The 18061-nt window shown below is 45.5% G+C and overlaps 3 protein-coding genes across 5 annotated transcripts in view; 1 reads left to right on the top strand and 2 right to left on the bottom strand.

Annotated features, from left to right (window-relative positions):
- Positions 1-4948: 4948 nt before the first annotated feature.
- On the bottom strand, positions 4949-11942 carry LOC118913175 (integrin alpha-E-like; the record flags this gene model as incomplete). The annotated part of the gene is made up of 5 exons (XM_057499490.1): positions 4949-5260; positions 6224-6331; positions 10051-10143; positions 11280-11375; positions 11685-11942. Coding segments are annotated over 5 exons (651 nt in total), but the record flags the coding sequence as incomplete, so codon positions are not given.
- HASPIN (histone H3 associated protein kinase) lies at positions 11940-15102 on the top strand. Its single transcript, XM_036887279.2, has one exon. The coding sequence runs from the start codon at positions 11948-11950 to the stop codon at positions 14279-14281; it is 2334 nt and encodes a 777-aa protein (XP_036743174.2). The 5' UTR covers positions 11940-11947; the 3' UTR covers positions 14282-15102.
- The window catches only part of ITGAE (integrin subunit alpha E), a 51001-nt gene continuing 47432 nt past the window's right edge, over positions 14493-18061 (bottom strand). For 2 of the 3 annotated variants that reach the window (XM_057501025.1, XM_057501027.1), the window contains 5 exons: positions 17194-17292; positions 16615-16694; positions 15860-15937; positions 15295-15358; positions 15069-15211 (listed from right to left, as the gene is read on the bottom strand). In XM_057501025.1, the coding sequence (XP_057357008.1) occupies positions 15077-15211; positions 15295-15358; positions 15860-15937; positions 16615-16694; positions 17194-17292 (456 nt within the window). In that variant the 3' untranslated portion in view covers positions 15069-15076. Of the gene's footprint in view, positions 14566-15068; positions 15212-15294; positions 15359-15859; positions 15938-16614; positions 16695-17193; positions 17293-18061 lie in introns of those variants that run through there. The other variant, XM_036887246.2, reaches the window with a different exon arrangement.

The raw sequence follows: 18061 nt of genomic DNA, 5'->3' as shown, positions 1-18061 counted from the left end.
TTCCCTCCTCCCGAGGAAATGTGCTCGGGGCCCTGCTGGCGGGAAAACAGACCTCCTGCCTCTGACTCCAACATTTGCCCCATACCGTCCACTCCTCCTTCTCTTAGGAATCTGATAGATTTATAACAGAGGAAGTGTGGGTGAGCCTTCAGAGGCAGAATTACAAGATGACACCCCTCAATCGAGAAAAAACCCCATTCTCTAGGGGATCAGAAGGAGCTTCTAAGAGGGACACTGTTGGCTGCAGGTGGGTGGCTGCAGGAAAGTGGCCAGAAACATCATTGTGTTTCTACTAGTGACTTGGGAGGTGACACTTGGTCACTCTGCAGCCACCAAAGACACTCAGGTTCCTTCTTTCCTCTCCAGCCCTAATGAGGGCTGCCCCTTAGCCTGAGAGGCTAACAAACTCAAGAAGTATTCTCCAAAAAATTATAGGAAGCAAAATAAACATGACACAAATCCCCCTGAAATAATATGGTTCTTGGAGAGGTTCAGATATTACTTATGCATGGTGAATGTGTTTCTATTTCCCACCCCAAAGGAGAGGAGGGCTCATATGCAAAGCTTGCAGGTAGGAGATTTGGATCTGTCTTAGGACACAAGAGAGGTCATCACAAGCAGGGCCTTCAAGGACCACCTGCAGACCCAGACGTCCTTCAGAGTCCTAAGTATCACGGATTTAGAAAGGTGTTGTAAAGGTGTCGCAAAGAGTCCCACAAAAAAATGTACCCTTTTCTTTTTGCTACGGCAGTCCTGCTATGATAAACACATTCCATTAGTAGATAGTGCTGGCAATTTAAGGAGTAGCAGATGCATTATTAATGTCATTTCAATAAAGACCACCGGAAGAAGGAAGCTCCTCTCTGTGGGAAGCATTTCTGAGTCCATCAGCAGCTCGTGTGGCCCACCTTAATGGATGGATTGTTACTCATTACTTGGTTCTCAAAATGTGACCTGGGAAAAAATTCTACTGAGGTTACCAAACATTTAAAAAAAATAGTCAATACTGGCCCACTAGGCACCAAATACAATAAAAACTCAACCTCTTGGGACTCAAACCCACACAGCAACAACGGCTGTGACCTGGTACGTACCCCTCCTTCCGCCTCCAGGCCGGGCTCCCGTGCGGCTGCTCTGCTGTCAAGTTCAAGGACTGTAGTGGTAATGAAACACGCATGAGTGGGAACTCCTCCTGTAAAACACAGGGGTGTTGCTTCCATAGTCTCTTATACAGATTCCATAGGTCCTCAGTGTTCACTGCAGTCACTGTCCCCACCCGCCTTCCCAGCCTCAGTGCCCCATCAAGCAAACCCACCTTCAGGGTTTTCCAACCTCCATATCTTTGCCTCGGTCCTCCATGGCTTCAAGGCTCAGCCTTCAGAGGCCTGTCTCCTTCCTAAGGCCCCCTGGATCCCTCTCCTCTAAACCCCCAAAGGACAGGATCTGCACAATTTAGGGAGTGACGTTGGGCACACACCTGTCATACAGGGCTGTGAGGGCGGAAAGGGCTTTCTCACTCTTTGTACCTCAGAGCCTCTGTGAAGGTCATCCACGGGAGGGAGAGGGATGGAGGGTGATCCCTGGTCACTGCCCCTATTAGCCTGCATATTTGAAGTGTCTGGGGGTAGTATGACTATGCCTTTCTTTTTGTGTGTATTTTTTTAAGCCTTTGAATTTTCAAGGATTTCAACAGAGAGAATTCTACCATCTTCCTTTCTTTTAGGAAAAAGACAGGGCCTTGGCCCAAGTCATAGCACATGAATTTGTAAAATCTGGCCATGTTTCTGTTTAAAAGTCTCTTCCTCCTCTCAGACTGGTCCCTTCTGTAGTCTCCTGACTTACAATAGCACTGGTCTAACTCCAATCAGATCAGCACAGCTCAGTCAGTCAGTAGCTCAAAGGTGGTCAATATAAGGCTTGACTGTTACAATGGCAATAGGGTCGTTATCTATAATTAAAAAAATAATGAAAGCAAGGTCTGCAAGTCACCTGTAACACTGAAAAGTATTTCCCAACAATAGGGAAATACCTAAGCAAACTTACCTCTTTCTTTTCCTTCAGAGGCAAATCCCACTGAAACAACCCAAGAAATATAAAGGGGGAAAAGCCTGTGGCAGCACTGAAAACAGAGAACGGGATAATAAAGGGATCCAAAATATAAAGGCATTCCTGAAAGAAATGAAGCAGATGGAATCAGATCAACAGGACAGCTGATCGTGCCAAGCAGCCTGGTGATTTGACACAGGCAAAAGCGGCTCCCTGAGAAGCACATGGGTTCTCCAAACAGGCCCAGAAACTGCCCAAGCGCAGAGTGGCAGGGATTGGGGCCATGGGCAGGCTATGAGGCAGGAAGTGAACAGCATGTAAAGCTATCCCATGAACACGAGACACACAGTTAACTTCTCAGAGCTCTCCAAGTGCTAAGCCAAAGAAATAAGGGTGAAAGAAAACAAGATTTCCTAAAGATTCCAAATTACATCTAAATTACCAATATTTGTAGAGGATTTTCTCCTGAGCAAATCCAAGAGAATCAACTGAAGAGCTATTAAGAAGCAGAGTTCAAAGACCTATACTCAAAACTTAAATGTTTCTAAACACAAACTATAATCAGGAGAAAAAAGGAAAATGTTTACAGTATCAATAAAATATCTAATACAATGCAGTATATGAAAGTCTTCATAAATTAGGACCTCTGACAAAAATTATAAATCCCTGTTATAGGGTGTTTTTGCAAAATCTGAGCAAGTGAAGAAATGTCATAAGTCTGAGTAGGCAAACACTACTGTAAAGAAAGCAGTTCTCCCCACTTTAATCTGTGTACATTTAAGTTAAAACCCCAAAGGGTTTCTTTTGGGAGTCTGAAAAGTTATCTGAAAGAATTCAATCAATACTTTTTTAGTAAAAATGAAAATGACCTATCAAGATATCAAAATTTACTGCAAAGTTACAATAAAAACTGTTATCAAATACAGGATATAGTTTTTCACACTGATCAGCTTAGCTTAAAATTTGATGATGCCCAGTGGTGACAAGGGCATACAGTGGCACTTAATATATCCTAAGTGGGAACATAAACTGGTAAAAAAATTTTGCCATCATCTATCAAAATTTCAAGTGCACATAACCTTTGAGCCAGTGACTATGCTGAAAACTTACCCATTAATAGATCTAAAAAGCAAACCAGGCAGGATACATGTTTAAAGATGTTCACCACACCTTTTCTCTGTAATAAAAAAAGAAATGGGAACAACCAAAATATCCACTTCTAGGAACTTCCTGAGTAAACTTAACAGAATATTATGGCACTATTTTTAAAAATGGGTTAGATCTGAAAATGTGGCTACTGAGAGATATGTAAAGTCTATTAGATGAAAATGGGGTGAGACACTACATACAATCTAATCCCATTTATATATGTTAAAAAGAAGCTTATGCTGGTATATGCATAGGAATATTTTACAAGAGTATCTGAAAAATCATTAACAGAGGTTGCTTTTGGAAAAAGATTAGAAGAAGAGGAGACTTTCTTTTTGTTTTTTAGATACCTTTGTGCTGTTAGCATAATGCTAAAAGGTTCCTCCTTTTATGGTACTGGTACAGGAACAAATGGATCAGGGAAATAAAACTAAATTTTCAGAATTTATATATATACATATATATGAATTTCATAAATGGTAACATTAGAATTTCAAATCATCAATGTGCATTTCAGTAACAGATATAGAAACAACCATTACTCATTTGGAAATAACAGACTCAAGGTCATCAGGAAAATAGAAACCACTCTAGATATTTCGAGAAGAGATTTATTCAGAGAGTTAAGTTTCAACTTTGTTGGGAGAGCTGAAAAATAAAAACAGGGGAGCTGGTGTCACCCAGAGGTGAGAAGCCACCGGAAACCGCAGCCCTGCTAGGGCCACCCTGTCAGGCTGCTGCTCAGCGGCCTGTTCTCATCTGCTGCCACACCATTGCCAGAACAGGAAGGTGTCTCCCACCTTCTAGTCTCACGCAAGTGCCTGTCACTGGCAGAACCTAAACTAGAAGCCCACTTCTAAGGAATCTGGGAAATGTTTAAAGCCCCCCAGCCCCTGTGATAAAGGGGAAGCATGGAAAGCAGAGGAGGTGAGTAAGCGTTTCAGTAAGCGGCACTGTGAAAACTAGTTATGCCCCCGGGGAAAAAAACTCAGATTAAATTCCTTAATTAAATCTTATACACATACATTTTGGAAAAAAAACTGAATGTAAAATAAATAATAATGAAAATATCTGAATTAGATAAAACTGAGGCATCACAGAGATTACTTCCTATGTTGTAAACTTCTGCACCATTTAACTTTTTGCAATGACTCTTACAGTCCACAAAAGAAAAGACTATGTTACTGTCAGAGTTGGGAGTGGAGAGATGTGGTCAGGTTCTAACAGCATGGGACACAAAATACAATAAGATACTAAGCACAAAGCCAGCCCTCATCTTTGTACCTCCAACTCCCAGGCCAGGTTCCATCTCCTTCTGCAGACGGTGCTCTCTCCTGGTGACAGTGTTTACTAAGGAACAAAAGTCTCCCTGAGCAATTCACTAAGCTGGAGGCTAGGTAAGGATTAGTGCAGCATATTAAATAGACATGTTCACACATACCACAGAAACAAAACTACACGACAAAGTCCCCAGTTCCTGTTTTGGTGACCTCCATTTTCCCACTTTTTTACATTTGTTCTGGGGGTGGTTTTTTGTGACCTAAAGTGCAGTTCCAGGATCTTGAAAAAGGCCAGACTAGGAATTGCTCTCAACCACTATCCCCCAAGATGTACTTCATAGGACATTATTTTGGGAGATGTTAATAAAAATGCCAAGACAAAGAACATATTTAGGCAAATAAGGTTGGAAAATGCTGTAAAACCTTCTCTTGAAGAAAAAAAATCATAAAGTATATTTCCATATTAAAGGCACTTCTGAAAACAAAACAGTTCAGCTTTATTTAACACCAAATGTTTCCAAGTTTATTTTTTGTACAATGCACAGACACGTTTGGGACAACATATGGTTAAAAAACATTCCACAAACAATGTTAGCTTCTGCTCTGGAGCGTCCTACAGAAAACAGCAGTCTGTTCTCGGGAAGTTCGAGGACTGGTTGATATTCTCTCCCAACATGAGGAAGCTGGTCCTAATTTTCTTCTACCAGAAGATTCTCTGATTTCAGCTGGGCCTTCCTTAAGCTCTCTAAGTTCAGTTGTTGGTATTTTCTTTTAAAAAAGCCACACTAAAACAAAGGGAGGGGAAGCCCAGTTACAGGCCTGAAACATCCATCTGTTTTAGAAAACCATTTATCTGGCTGTTGTCAAAATAGCCCCCATACTGCTCTGCTTCTCATGCTTCCTCTGAATCTGTCCCTCAGAATCCCATCCTTCAGGACCTGTCTGCATTGCTGCCTTTCCATAAGCCTTTCCTGGTGCTCATTCCTCTCAGAAGTCATTTTCTACCTTCCTCTGAGCCCTCAGACCTCCAACCTTCTTAATTAATTCTGCAAAGTGTTCTAGTTTCAGCTGTACTGTACCTTTTGTATGTAAAAGTACATGCTGAGAGTAGAAAGATCAAGTTCAGCCTCTTACATCAAGAAACATGCAAACTAGTCAGAAGAGACATAATTGCAATACAGTTTGACAACTGCCCCTTGGAAGGGTTTCCAGAAGGAAGCTCACAGGAAAAGCACGTGACTCAGCTCAGAGGACTCAGGAATCTCTGGGTTGAGTTTTAAAGGGAAAGTGTGAGCAAGGGGAAGAAGTGCGGAAGGGCAGCAGCAGTCAGGTATAGACACTGTAACTCCAAGTACAGAGACTCGTTGTTCAATGAACCACTTAACTCAGTGTGTTTGGAGAAAAAAGCAAGACTTAAGGGTAGAGTGGGGAAGAGGTCAGAGATCAGAGGGTCCTGAATAGCAGCAAAAGGGTATGAACATTAAAACAGGGGAAGGAAAGTAAAAGATTTGAACAGGAGAATGATAATGAGATCTAATTTAGGAAAACCTCCGCATACTCCAACACTTCAATTAGATGTTTGTCTTTTCCAGACAGAAATTGTCTTACTTATTTGCCTAAGCAGATGTGTGGTTGATGGAACAGGGCCAAGTAGCCACAGGCGAGGGCAGCTGCTCTGAACCAGGGGCTGCCTGCCCCAGGGCACACTGTGCCCAACACCAGGGCCTCTGTGAACAAGCAGAACTGACCTTGAACAGGAAGACTACAATCAAAATCAAAACCAGGAGGCCGCCAACACTGCTTGCCATGATGAGAAGCAAAGAATACTCCTTATCTTTCAGGAAGATGACAGTGATCTAGAATAAGACAGAGATATCCAATAAGTCAAGTAAAGCAAATGAGAAAAAAATTCCACATGTTATTTTAAGGGGCACAATTTGAGAACTCAGCAACATCCTGTGTACTGATCAAGACTGATGACTGTAAAGCAAAAAGCTAAACATTTCCTGATACAGCATCTAAAATTATCTAATGAGACTTTCAGTTTCTGGTTCCACATGTTCCACAAAGAGACTGGAAGTCATCACTCTGTGCTAACAAGTAAAAAGCCAAACAGACTGAAAGACCAACAAATCCAGAAGCTTGACCAGCTAAACACTAGAGACAAACCCCTTGATGCTTCCAGCAGGAGAAAGGAAAAGGAACTGTCCTAAAATACACGAGCACCCTGTTCTTAACAAAGCCTGCCCTCAGGAAACCAGTTAACCACAGCCTAACGCTGGGCATTATCAGGGCCCCACTGACACAAAAAGGAAACACCCAACTCCAGCCCACTCTAGCCATCCTGTCCCACCTAAGGGGCTGGAAAAAACTGAGGAACACTTGCAAAGTTCACAGTCCAGAGGCACAGGTTCACTAAAAGACTGAGACCTGCTCATGGGGTGATGGAACGCTTCCCCTTCCCCACACCTCACCGCATCTCTAACAGCCTATTTACAGCAATCCCTTTTACCTGGTAACTTGTGGCCAGCTATCAAGAAAAACAGAAAGAAGTAAAAAAACTCCATTTGGAAAGAGAGTAAGTATCAGAATCAGACATGTCAAGGATGGTAGGATTATCAGACCAGGAATTTAAAACAACTGTGATTGCTAAGGGCTCTGAAGGATGAAGTAGACAGCATGCAAGAACCAATGGGTGATGTAAGCAGAGATGGAAATCCTAAGACAACCTAAAAGAAATGCTAGAAACCAAACACACTGACAGAAATGAAGAATGCCTTTGACAGGCTCTTTACAGACAGGACACAGCTAGAGATTTATCAACAGAATTCCCCAACAGCACAGTGAACAAAAACTGAAAAAATAAACTGAGCACAATAAAATTATCTAATGATCAAAACACTTAATGGAAACTATTCTGGTCTCTTATCTAGAAAAGTTAAGTCTGTCTGGAGACTGTCACCTTCTGTTAAGGTTTCTCTGACAGTTTAACAGAGGGTTCCAGGGAATCAAGATCTTTAAGTTTTAAAGAATACTGAAAGACAGAAAATCCAGATTCTACACCCACCTATCCTACGTGATGTCTTTGAGCCCCATGCTCATCATCATCTTCAGAATGACTATTTAAGCAACCTCTAAGTCCAAAAATACTCTGACAGATGTTTCTGACCTTGCACAAATCCCTAAAATCTGATAACATGTTTTTCTCACAGAAAAATACATGACAAAGATACTGGCCTGCTCTTTACCAAACTAAAGCATATGTTACTTCAGACATGATAATAAACACAAAACAGCACTCGTATGTACTGCTTGGCGAGCTCTTCCACGAAAAGCCACCCGCAGCACTGCCGTCTGGAGGCTCTCTGTGTCAGGAGTCTGAGCGTTCTCTCGTACAGGACCCAGCTGGAAAGCTCAGGGGATGGGATTCCCAGGGTGAGACCCAGACACGGCTCTCCCAAGTTGTGGCCAGCTGAGACCACGGCCAGAGCATGCTCCCAGGGCTTCGGGGGGCCAGAGAGCCAGCAAGACTGCTCTGCTCACCCCAAACACTGAGTTCCCTTCAAACAAGTGTTCAGGCACCCAGGTCAGGGATGCTTTGGAGAGAATTTCTGTATGGGGTAGAAGGCTGGACAAATTTACCTTTAAGGACTCTTCCAATTAAGTGATAAATGCTGGTTTCTTCCTAGGATTGATCCTCTAGGCACTATTTAACTCATATGCAGCTGAACTTAACAGGAGTGAGTTCTGGGCCTTGAGAATAAGGAGGGAGCAAGAACAGGAAGAGCTGTTTTTTCCCTCTATGGAAGAGTTGGGTTTGAGGGGGTGGGGTTGCCTCAAGAACCTGGGTTCGAAGTCCCAAGGGGAGGAAAGTGGGGTAAGAGGCCAGATCTGAGGAGAAAAACTGCTATTTTTCAAAGCCTCTTCCCTTTTTCCTCTTCTAAACCCAGTTTCCTAAAGTGCCCCAAAGCTGCCCTGGTAGAGGGCACAGGAGAAGCAAGACACAGGATACTACTGCTTGTAGCAAGCATCAACAGTGGCCCAGAGCCACTGTCTGCTTTTAGATTTTGTTCTGAAATCATAAGTGCTCTAAGCTCATGACAAAGCTATTCCCTTTGTGGGCAACTGGCACAAGATCCAGTTCTAACTAATGAGATGTAAGGAGATATTACTGGGCGATATCAGGAAGGTATCTTCCTGAAAAGGGAAGGCCCGTGAAGAAAGATCCTTTGGCTATGACCTCTTGCTTCCTATTCTGTATTCTGCCACGTGAAAATACAGCACTGGGAGATGTGGCAACTTTGTGCTGGCCACAAGGGGAGGCATCACCAATACACAGATGGTAGAGCACAAGATCCAGAGGAACAAAGCCACTGACCCTGGTCTGCCCCCCTCACTACATAAACGACAGATGCCTCCGTGGTACATAAGTGAGAATTTTACTTACTTGCAGCTCAAATGCACATGGATATACAGCTATTTATACTCATAGATTCAGTAAGTCAAGTGCCTATTTATTTTAAGGAACAACTTAATACTTTGCTTAGGGTATTGAATTTAAAGAAAGGAAAATAATTTTGGGAAATCTATGCTTACGGAAATAAAAAAGGAAATATATATGTAAATTTATATTAAAAATATAGAAATATACATATAATGTAAAAATTATTTATGAATGTGCAAATAAGAAACTGTTAACAGTAACAGCCTTTGAGAAGAGGGAGCTGGGGACATGGGAAGGAGGTAATGAAAGAGCCATTATTTTTCATTTGGTATGACTTGGATTTTCTTGCTATTCTATTTTTTTTTAATCTGAGCAGTGGATAAGGGGCACTTTCCTTTCTTACATATCATCTTCTGCATTACAAATACTTAAAAATAAAAGGAAATGTTATTTCTGACATGCCTAGAGAACTGCACTTTTCTCCTCCAGGGAAGAACTCAGAATACCTAGTACTTAGTAATGTGGTCTCACTCTCTTGACATTCCCTCCAGTAATCATCATGCTTAACTATAGACTGCACAGATGGATAATCTCTGAGGCCTAGGTGACTGTCAACAAGAATGACAACGGTGGGCAGCACACACATATTCAGCCCACAGACCACAGATGTCAGTTTGACTTGTGGTAACACTTCTGCAAAATGACTCCCAAGAGTTCTAGGACTTAGTCTAAGACACAAAAGAATTATGTACCCTGAGTGCTGTGACTATTTAATACTCACAATACTGACACTGCACAGGAAGAGAGCTACATAGACCAAAAAATCACTTCTCGGTTAGGAAAAATTTTTTTAAACATTTTCAAATAAAAAAATATATTAACTATTGATTCCAGCTTAGTTATTTCTCAGATTTTCTCAGCTTATTCAATTGCCTCATTTCATAGATGGAAAAATTGAGGCAAAAGCTGACTAAACTCAAAGTTACAGATGAGTTGGTGTCAGAGTCAAGATCAAGGTCCTAAGACTGAAAACAGGAATTTGGCAATAGCAGAGGGCCTGTACAGGTGCTCTAAGGCTAGGCAGTTTTCCCAGGACAAGTCCCAGAAAACCAGAAAACAGCCACGGTTTACCTTTGTTTGGTGGTTCTCTGCATTCAGCCCCTCGTACAGAGATTTGTTGAAAGATATTTCACCAAGGATCTGCAGTTCAGTTACATCTCTTAACTGTAGGAGGTGGGTGAGGGGGAAGCAAAACATATTTTAGACAAGGACTTACTGGACAGCACTTACCAGCCTTCCTTTTAGGGGAAATATAGTGTTCCTTCTCCTGTATTTCTCAGCCTGATTCGTGGCCTCAGCCACCAGAGTTACCCATGCAAGAAACCTGCAGTCATTCCTCAACTTCTTGTCTCTTACCCTTTACCTGTCACACCCTCACCCAAGCCTGCCCTTGACAATATATTTTTAGTCTTTCTTGCACCTCAAGAGGTTGTCCCCTTTTCTGTATCCCCATTGTTACTTCCTGAGTTCAGATCTCATCATTCTCACCTGGATCACTGCAAGACATTAAACTTGACCACAGTGTCCACTTCAGAATGAGTGATCAGGGAAGGCCTTCTAACATCTGAACTAAATATAAGAAAACACACAGATGAAGATAAAAGGAAGAGCAGTTACCTGCAGAAGGAACAGCAAGAACAAAGGTCCTGTGGCCAGAGCAATATCAAGCTGGAGGAGCAGAAAGGAGGAGCAAAATAACTGGAATATAAGAAGTGGGCAAGAGGAGAGTACTAATGAAGTTAGAAAGCAGAGACCAGATAATACTGTGCCAAAGGGCAACTGAAAAGATATGGATTTTAGTCCAAGTGTATTCAAATGCCATCTTTTTTTTTAAGCAGAGGAGTGGCACCACGTTTGCTTTTTATAATAGGTGCTCTGTGAAGAAATATTTGTAGCAAGCAAGCATGGCAAGAGCAGAGGCAAGAAGAAAAGACAGAGTGTCCACAACAGCCCAGGTGAAAGATGGTAGCCTGAACTACAATAGCAGGAGAGATGGAGCGACATGAACGGATTTAAAATATATTTTGGAGGTGGGATGACATAGCTTGCTGCCGGAATTGATACGGGGATGTAGAAAAGGGAGGAGTTCTAAGTACTTCCTAGAATTCCTAATAAATAACAAGTAAGTTACTAGTAAGTTACCCGTAGTAATTAAATAAAGAACAGGCTGGAGCAAAAGGTGGGTCAAGAGACCTGTTTTCATACACGTTATAACTGAGATGCTACTTTCCTTTCCAGGGGAGCTACATGCCCGTGAGGAGCAAAATGATCAAATCTGGAGCATTCACCGTCTCAAGTACCTGCTTATACTGACTCAAGGAGAGCTCTGTGGCCACGGTTATATTTTCTTTATCCGAAGTGATGGCACAGCTCACCAAATGCCATATTTCCACGTGCTAGAAAAGGAAAGTCTAGTTAGCACATGCCTTTCTGGGTGGCAAAGCTGGAAATGGGAAGCCTTAGCACGCAGAGCACATTTAGCTCCCAGGATAGAGAGCGGGCGCAGTTTCAGCGCCCACGCCGGCTCAAGCACAGCCGCGAACTCTACCGACGTAACCCAGTGCTAAGGCTAAGAAGGGCCTCGGGGCCGCCCGGCGTTTGCTTTCCAGGGAAACGTCGGAATAGTAGTATCCGGGCCTCTCCCGTCAATCGCTTCAGGCCTTCCTCCCTCCCTCGGCGTCTCGAGAAGGCATGGCCACGCTCACCTGAACCGGATCGCTCCCACAAGCGCTCTCCTGACTCTGGGTGCACACAGTGCGGGCCTGAAACGACAGGCATTGCCGCGACGCAGTTGAGACAGAAGCACCGTGGCAACCCGCCCTCTCCCAGAAACCGCGAGACGCGGCGTGACGCGCCTGCGCAGTGCAGAGCACTAGGACCCCCGCGGGCAGGCCGGCCCGGCGGGCGCGTCCGCTTCTCGAGGAAGTCTCGCGTTGTTTGCGTTTGAACCGCTTGGCGGGTGCCGGCTATGGCGGGGTCGGTCCCGCGACCCGGGAATCGGCTCTTCCGAACGTATGGGGCTCCCGGCGGCCGGAGGTCGCGGCTGCGACCGCGCCTGGCAGCCGCGCAGTGGTTCCCGCCGCAAGACCGAAAGCGTTTCTGCAGCAGCAGCAGTAGCAGCAGCGACCCTTCGTGGTCGGTCGCTTCCGACGACCCTGACTTCTCTCCCAGCAGTCCCGCGGCTCAGCGGCGGAGGCCCCCCGGCGGCCGAATCTCCGAGGACCTGCCGAGCCCGATCGTGACCCCCAAGTGCCTGAGGCTGCGGGCGCGGCCCCAGCAGAAGTGCAGCACCCCCTGCGGCCCTCTCCAGACGCCGCCCTTCCCCAAGGGCAATCCGGGCGGGCTCAGCCTGGACCTCTGTGTGTGCCGCCGGTCCCGGGACGGCGGCGAGCTGGGCACCAGTGCCTCCCTGTTCAGCGCTCTGGGCTCTCCCGGCCTCGGCCCTGGGTCCCCAGCGCCAGAAGATGGTGTCTTCTGTACCGGCTCCTCCGCCTCTCCGGATGCGGCCTCTGAAGCTCCGAGCGGCTGCCACATCCCAGCAGCCTCGATGGACCACGAGCCTACCACCTGCTCCCGGGAGGCAGCCACAGGAGACAGGTTCACCAGGCTGGCCCCCCGACCCCGTGCCAGCCTCAGGTCAGTTTCCTTTAGCTTTGTCGACGCAGAAAACCCTGAGGATTCAGAGTTTGGGACGGATGGGAAGAATATGAGGGAGTCCTGCTGTGAAAGGGAGCTGGTGGGGAAGAGGCCGGAGGGTCCGGGCTTATCAGGCATGCCTAAGAGAGCTACAGACCAGAACTCTTGTCAAGAGATTGGGTCTCAAGAGGTTACCCAGATTGGGTATGAGGAAGCCAGTGTCTGCAAGGACTATACTGTACCTGGGGTAATCAGCAGGCCTAAGAGGACTGGGCCAAGCAGGAAAAAGAAATATAAGGAGACAGTAGAAACCTCCCTCCTCCATTATCAGCAGTTTAAAAAGGGCCAAAAGATGGAAAAAGAGACATTTTTCAGCCAGGACCTGACTCATTTACAGAATGCCTGCACTTGGACCAAAACCAGGGCTTCTTTGAGTTTCCACAAGAAGAAGATGGTGACCACTGTGTCAGAAGTATGCAGCAGCTACACTGCCACCACTTCTCTGTCAGGGTCCCTCATATCAGAATATGCAAACCTTCCCGCCACAGACAGAACAAGCAGTGCTCTGTCCCCTTCGCACTCCTCGTCCATGTACTTGCTAACCCCTTTAAAAACACTCTGTGTTATAGACAAAAAGGTATATGATGCTGAAAAGGTTTATGGGGAGTGCAATCAGGAAGGTCCTGTCCCCTTTAGCTATTGCCTTTCCACAGAAAAACTAGAATGCTGTGAGAAGATTGGGGAAGGGGTATTTGGTGAAGTGTTTCGAACAATTGCTAATCACATACCTGTAGCTCTAAAAATCATTGCTATTGAAGGACCGGATTTAGTCAATGGGGCCCATCAGAAGACTTTCGAGGAAATCTTGCCAGAGATCATCATCTCCAAAGAGCTGAGCCTCTTGTCTGATGAGGTATGCAACCGCACAGAAGGCTTTATTGGGTTGAACTCAGTGCACTGTGTTCAGGGATCTTACCCTCCCTTGCTCCTCAGAGCCTGGGATCACTATAACTCAACCAAAGGGTCTGCAAATGACCGACCTGACTTTTTTGAGGAAGACCAGCTCTTCATTGTGCTGGAATTTGACTTTGGAGGGGTTGACTTGGAGCAAATGAGAAAGAAGTTGTCCTCCATGGCTACTGCAAAAAGCATTCTACACCAGATCACTGCATCCCTCGCGGTGGCTGAGGCATCGCTGCACTTTGAGCACCGAGACTTACATTGGGGGAATGTGCTCATAAAGAAAACCAGCCTCAAAAAGCTGCAGTACACCCTCAACGGGAAGATGAGCACAATCCCCACCTGTGGGCTGCAGGTCAGCATCATTGACTACACCCTGTCCCGCTTGGAGCGGGATGGGATTGTGGTTTTTTGTGACATATCCATGGATGAGGACCTGTTCACAGGTGAAGGTGACTACCAGTTTGAGATCTACAGGCTAATGAGGAAGGAGAACAACAACTGCTGGGGCGAGTATCATCCTTATAATAATGTACTCTGGCTACATTACCTCACAGACAAGGTGCTGAAACAGATGACCTTCAAGAATAAACGTAACACTCCTGCCATGAAGCAAATGAGGAGAAAGATCCAACATTTCTACAAGACAGTGCTGAACTTCAGCTCTGCCACTGACCTGCTCTGCCAGCACAGTCTGTTTAAGTAGCCAAAGGTGCCTTACTGCCTCCTAGGGCACCAAGCTTGAAGCCCCTGGTGCTGTTTCCAGTCTCCACACCAGATCGGGGCGGAATTCCCATTCTTACATGTTCACATGCAGCTTTTCAAACAAAAATTTTGTTTCCATGTGGAAACGCAAATGGTTGAAATTAACAAATGTTCTTAAAAACCTACACAAGAGAACAAGTGTTTACAACTTACAAGCCCTTTGTCAGCAGAGTACATTCTGTAAATTCCATATTTTCATTTTTGAGCCTTGACACTTCAGGTAGTCTGGGCAAAAGAAAATGCAGGAAGCCTAAGGCCTCGGCTGTCACTGATCAGAGCCTGGTGCTGTAGGTGTCATAGACCAGCTGCGGGCCCCATGCCACCGATGAAGAGTCGCCCAAAGCAAAGGGGTGGTAGCAAAGCAGAGGCCCAGACAGACAGACGGGAGGGACAGAGGGAAGAAAGATGGTAAATTTATAAGAAGCATGAGAAATGCCACATGTTTATCAAGCTCATTTGCCCATCACAAAGAGAAGCAAAATTTATCAGTTTTCAAAGGGAAAATTAATGTTTTCACAGGTACTAAAGAGGTTTGAATTTTTCTTTGTTTTTCATCAAGAGAAGGAAAACTGAAATGTTGCTCTAAAAGCTGAGTGGTTGATATTCCTCCTGAAAGTGACTTTGGCAATTTACTCCTAATGTGTTCCCAGGTTGACTTACCTTGTTTTTACTCCTTTTCTAGAAGTCTAGTTTTTATACCTTTAAAAATCCATAGTCACTCTGGAAAGAAATGTGATCAAAATAAAGAAACACCTTTAAGTACCTGAGTCTTTGTCAGGCTCTTCACTTTTATAAACTGGATGTCCTGTAATTTGATTGGAACACAAATTTGCAGCTGGAATTTGGCTTCAAAGAGATTTTCCCCATGTACCTGCAAAATAAAATCAGTAGGATGTCCAAGCTGGTGTAGCCCTGCCTCCTGCAGCTTTGGGGTGATAAGCACTTAGCACTTACATTAAAGAAGAATTCTTTGTGGTCGGAAACCCCCCGGCTTGTGTTTACGTACATTACTGATGGTCTGCAATTGAGAGGACATGTGTTAGGCGTCAAGGCCCCCTCTTGTTTTAAATGAACCTGAATGCTATCTGTTAAGTCCACTAGGACAGAGGGCACCAGATACTTTGGAGATATCAAAGCTGAATATCAAAATGTAAAGTGGTGGTAGGACAGTGGGGTCAGGTAGAATATTTGAATTCTGTGTATTTGGGCTGGTTGTATGTCTAGTTACCATTCCTCAGGGTGGCCTGCCTTTTCTCCTTCCCAATCCCACAGCCCCTCTCCTTCCCTCAGCATCACGTCAGTGCTCTTGTAGCAAGGCCAGTTGGCACTGCTCCCCCCCGATGACTGCCATGGGGTTTCTGAGACCCAACAGTTAGTGCCCAAGAAACTGGAGGAGCCTGGGTTCTAAGCAGCCTCCCATTGGGGAAGAGCAGTGCCCCCCACCCACCCTGGCCCCAGTTCCATCCACAGGAGAAAATGCCTGACACTCTGCAGGTGTTGGCCCCTCGGAAGTACTTACTTGGGAAGAACTGCCATGAAGGCCCACCTGAACTGAAGGCTGTGGGTCTGTGTGACAAAAGACCTTCTCTCATTGGAACTAGGAAACAAAGAGTGTCAGTTCACAGCACATCTGCTTTGTACAACAGCTGCTTCTGTATCCTGCTTCCCAGGGTCATCAAGGGTCAGATAAGAAAAGACTTGGAGATGAGCAACTAGAGTGTAGAACACACACTAGAAAACTATACTTGGAGAAGGTGATTTAGAAAGGGCTTCTCAACCTTGACAGTATTGACATTTGGGCCAGGCAATTCTTTGTGAGAGGCTCCTGTATACTGTATGATGAGCAGCCTCTCCACTTGCTGCCCACCAGATGCCACTGGCACCCCCAAGTCGTGGCAATCAAAAGTGTCTTGAGGCGTTGTCCCTGGGGACAGGATCACCCCGTTTGAGAACGCCACACCTCACCCTTTCTCCAGGCAGCTTTGCAGGGGACAGAGCTGCTGCGAAGCTCAACAGCCCAGAATCAGACCTCCCGTCCAAGGCTGGGCTATGCCTTGTTTCCCATTGGACTACACCATAGTTTTCCTTTGTGTGTCCATAAGAGTGTCTTACTATCTTTGATAACAGAAGGGAAAGCCACGCCAGTGTGGGGCACGGCTGTCTTCTGGGGCCTCAGTGGCGTTCTTGTTCTCCAGGGGCCGTGAGGCAGCCGTAGCTCTCACACCCGCACACGGGCCCACAGCCTGGGCCTGCTGTGACACAGGCACTACTTACTTGCTGACTGTCACAGTGATGCTGGCTGTTCTGTTTGGAAAGGCATTCTCCTCTAGCTGCCAAACTACTGAAAAGTTTGCCTGTTTAAAGAAAAAAAAAGTCACTTGATTTCCTCTCTATACCACCCACAGTTCAAACTGCTTCCTACGACCTAAATAGGCCTGGGAAACTATCAGGTTATCGTAGCACAGCATGACTCCATGTATTGCATGCAAGCCTCACGATGTCAGCGTGGAAGAAGAGGGCAGACAGCATTACTCTCTTTCCCAGCTGAGGAAACCACTTCAAAGCTCATGAGTGGTAAGGTCAGGGACTTACCTCAGGACGAGTAACTTTGGGTCTGGTGCTCCTTCATACCACCCCCACTTCTCTCTGCTGTTACTGGGGGGAGCCAATGGTCTATGGCTGTGTCCCCCACTCCCTACTTGCAGAGCAGACCTGGCTGTTCTAAGCACTGCTATGGATTGGCTACAGTAAGAGGGAGTGTGGAGCCCACCACAGAGAGATTCAGATGAGACAAGGCTGGAGAAGACACCAACTCCAGCATAGTGAGAAGTCAGCCGATCAGAACAGACTCACAGATGACCTCTTGAGTATAGGGTAACCAATCCTGCAGTTCATGACCAGGACAGAAGCAGTTGGCTTGGGGTCATCACACTGGATGTTCGGAGAAGGAGGCTGGTAACACAAAAGATACTTCTTTAAGGGCAAAAATGGGAGCAGTTTCCTCACCCAAATCAACAAGCATTCACTGACTCTCCACATGCCAGACACCCTGCCAGGAGCTGGGGACACAAATCAGACTTGCTCCCTGTCTTCCTCAAAAGCTGGGCAGGAGGGCAGTAGTAGATGATTGAAGAATTTAAACACAGGCCTAAAGAGTGGTTCTGTGGGAGAGGTACAGAGAAAAGCAGTAGAGAAAGAGATGAAATCCAATGAGGAGGAATCTGTAAAGTCTTCACAGGGAAGCAGACATTTGAACTGGGCCTCAGACCAATGCAGTTTAACGTACTGAGGTGGGGGAAGGCCAGCATGAGCCCAAGGCCTGCCGTGAAGGCTTCCTCATCCACGGCTCCTCATCTGGACCCCTGACTATGCAGCATGATTTGAGTGACTGTTTCTTAATTCTCCTAAGGAGGGGGCATCACCAATTCCATTCTAGATGCTTATGAGATAATTTCATTCTTTTCACATAGTGGATGCTGTTCTAGCCCAGACAGCCTAGGACCACTAGGACAAACCTGTAGTTGGACAAATCCAGGTTTACTGACTCATTGCAATGAGGAAACTGCACTGTGGAGTCTCTCACAAATGAAGGAAAAGACAGTTATGAAAAAATTCTGGGGAATGGTGGAGTTCAGGAGAAATATAAGTCAAGCAGCGTTTTGATTGGCTCAAAGGAAAGCAGGGCTGTGTGTAAAAAGGGTCAATCAACAACAGGTCTGAA

This window comes from Manis pentadactyla, chromosome 4 (genome assembly GCF_030020395.1).
Source record: "Manis pentadactyla isolate mManPen7 chromosome 4, mManPen7.hap1, whole genome shotgun sequence".
NCBI lineage: Eukaryota > Metazoa > Chordata > Mammalia > Pholidota > Manidae > Manis > Manis pentadactyla.
This window is presented reverse-complemented; position numbering and strand designations above follow the sequence as displayed.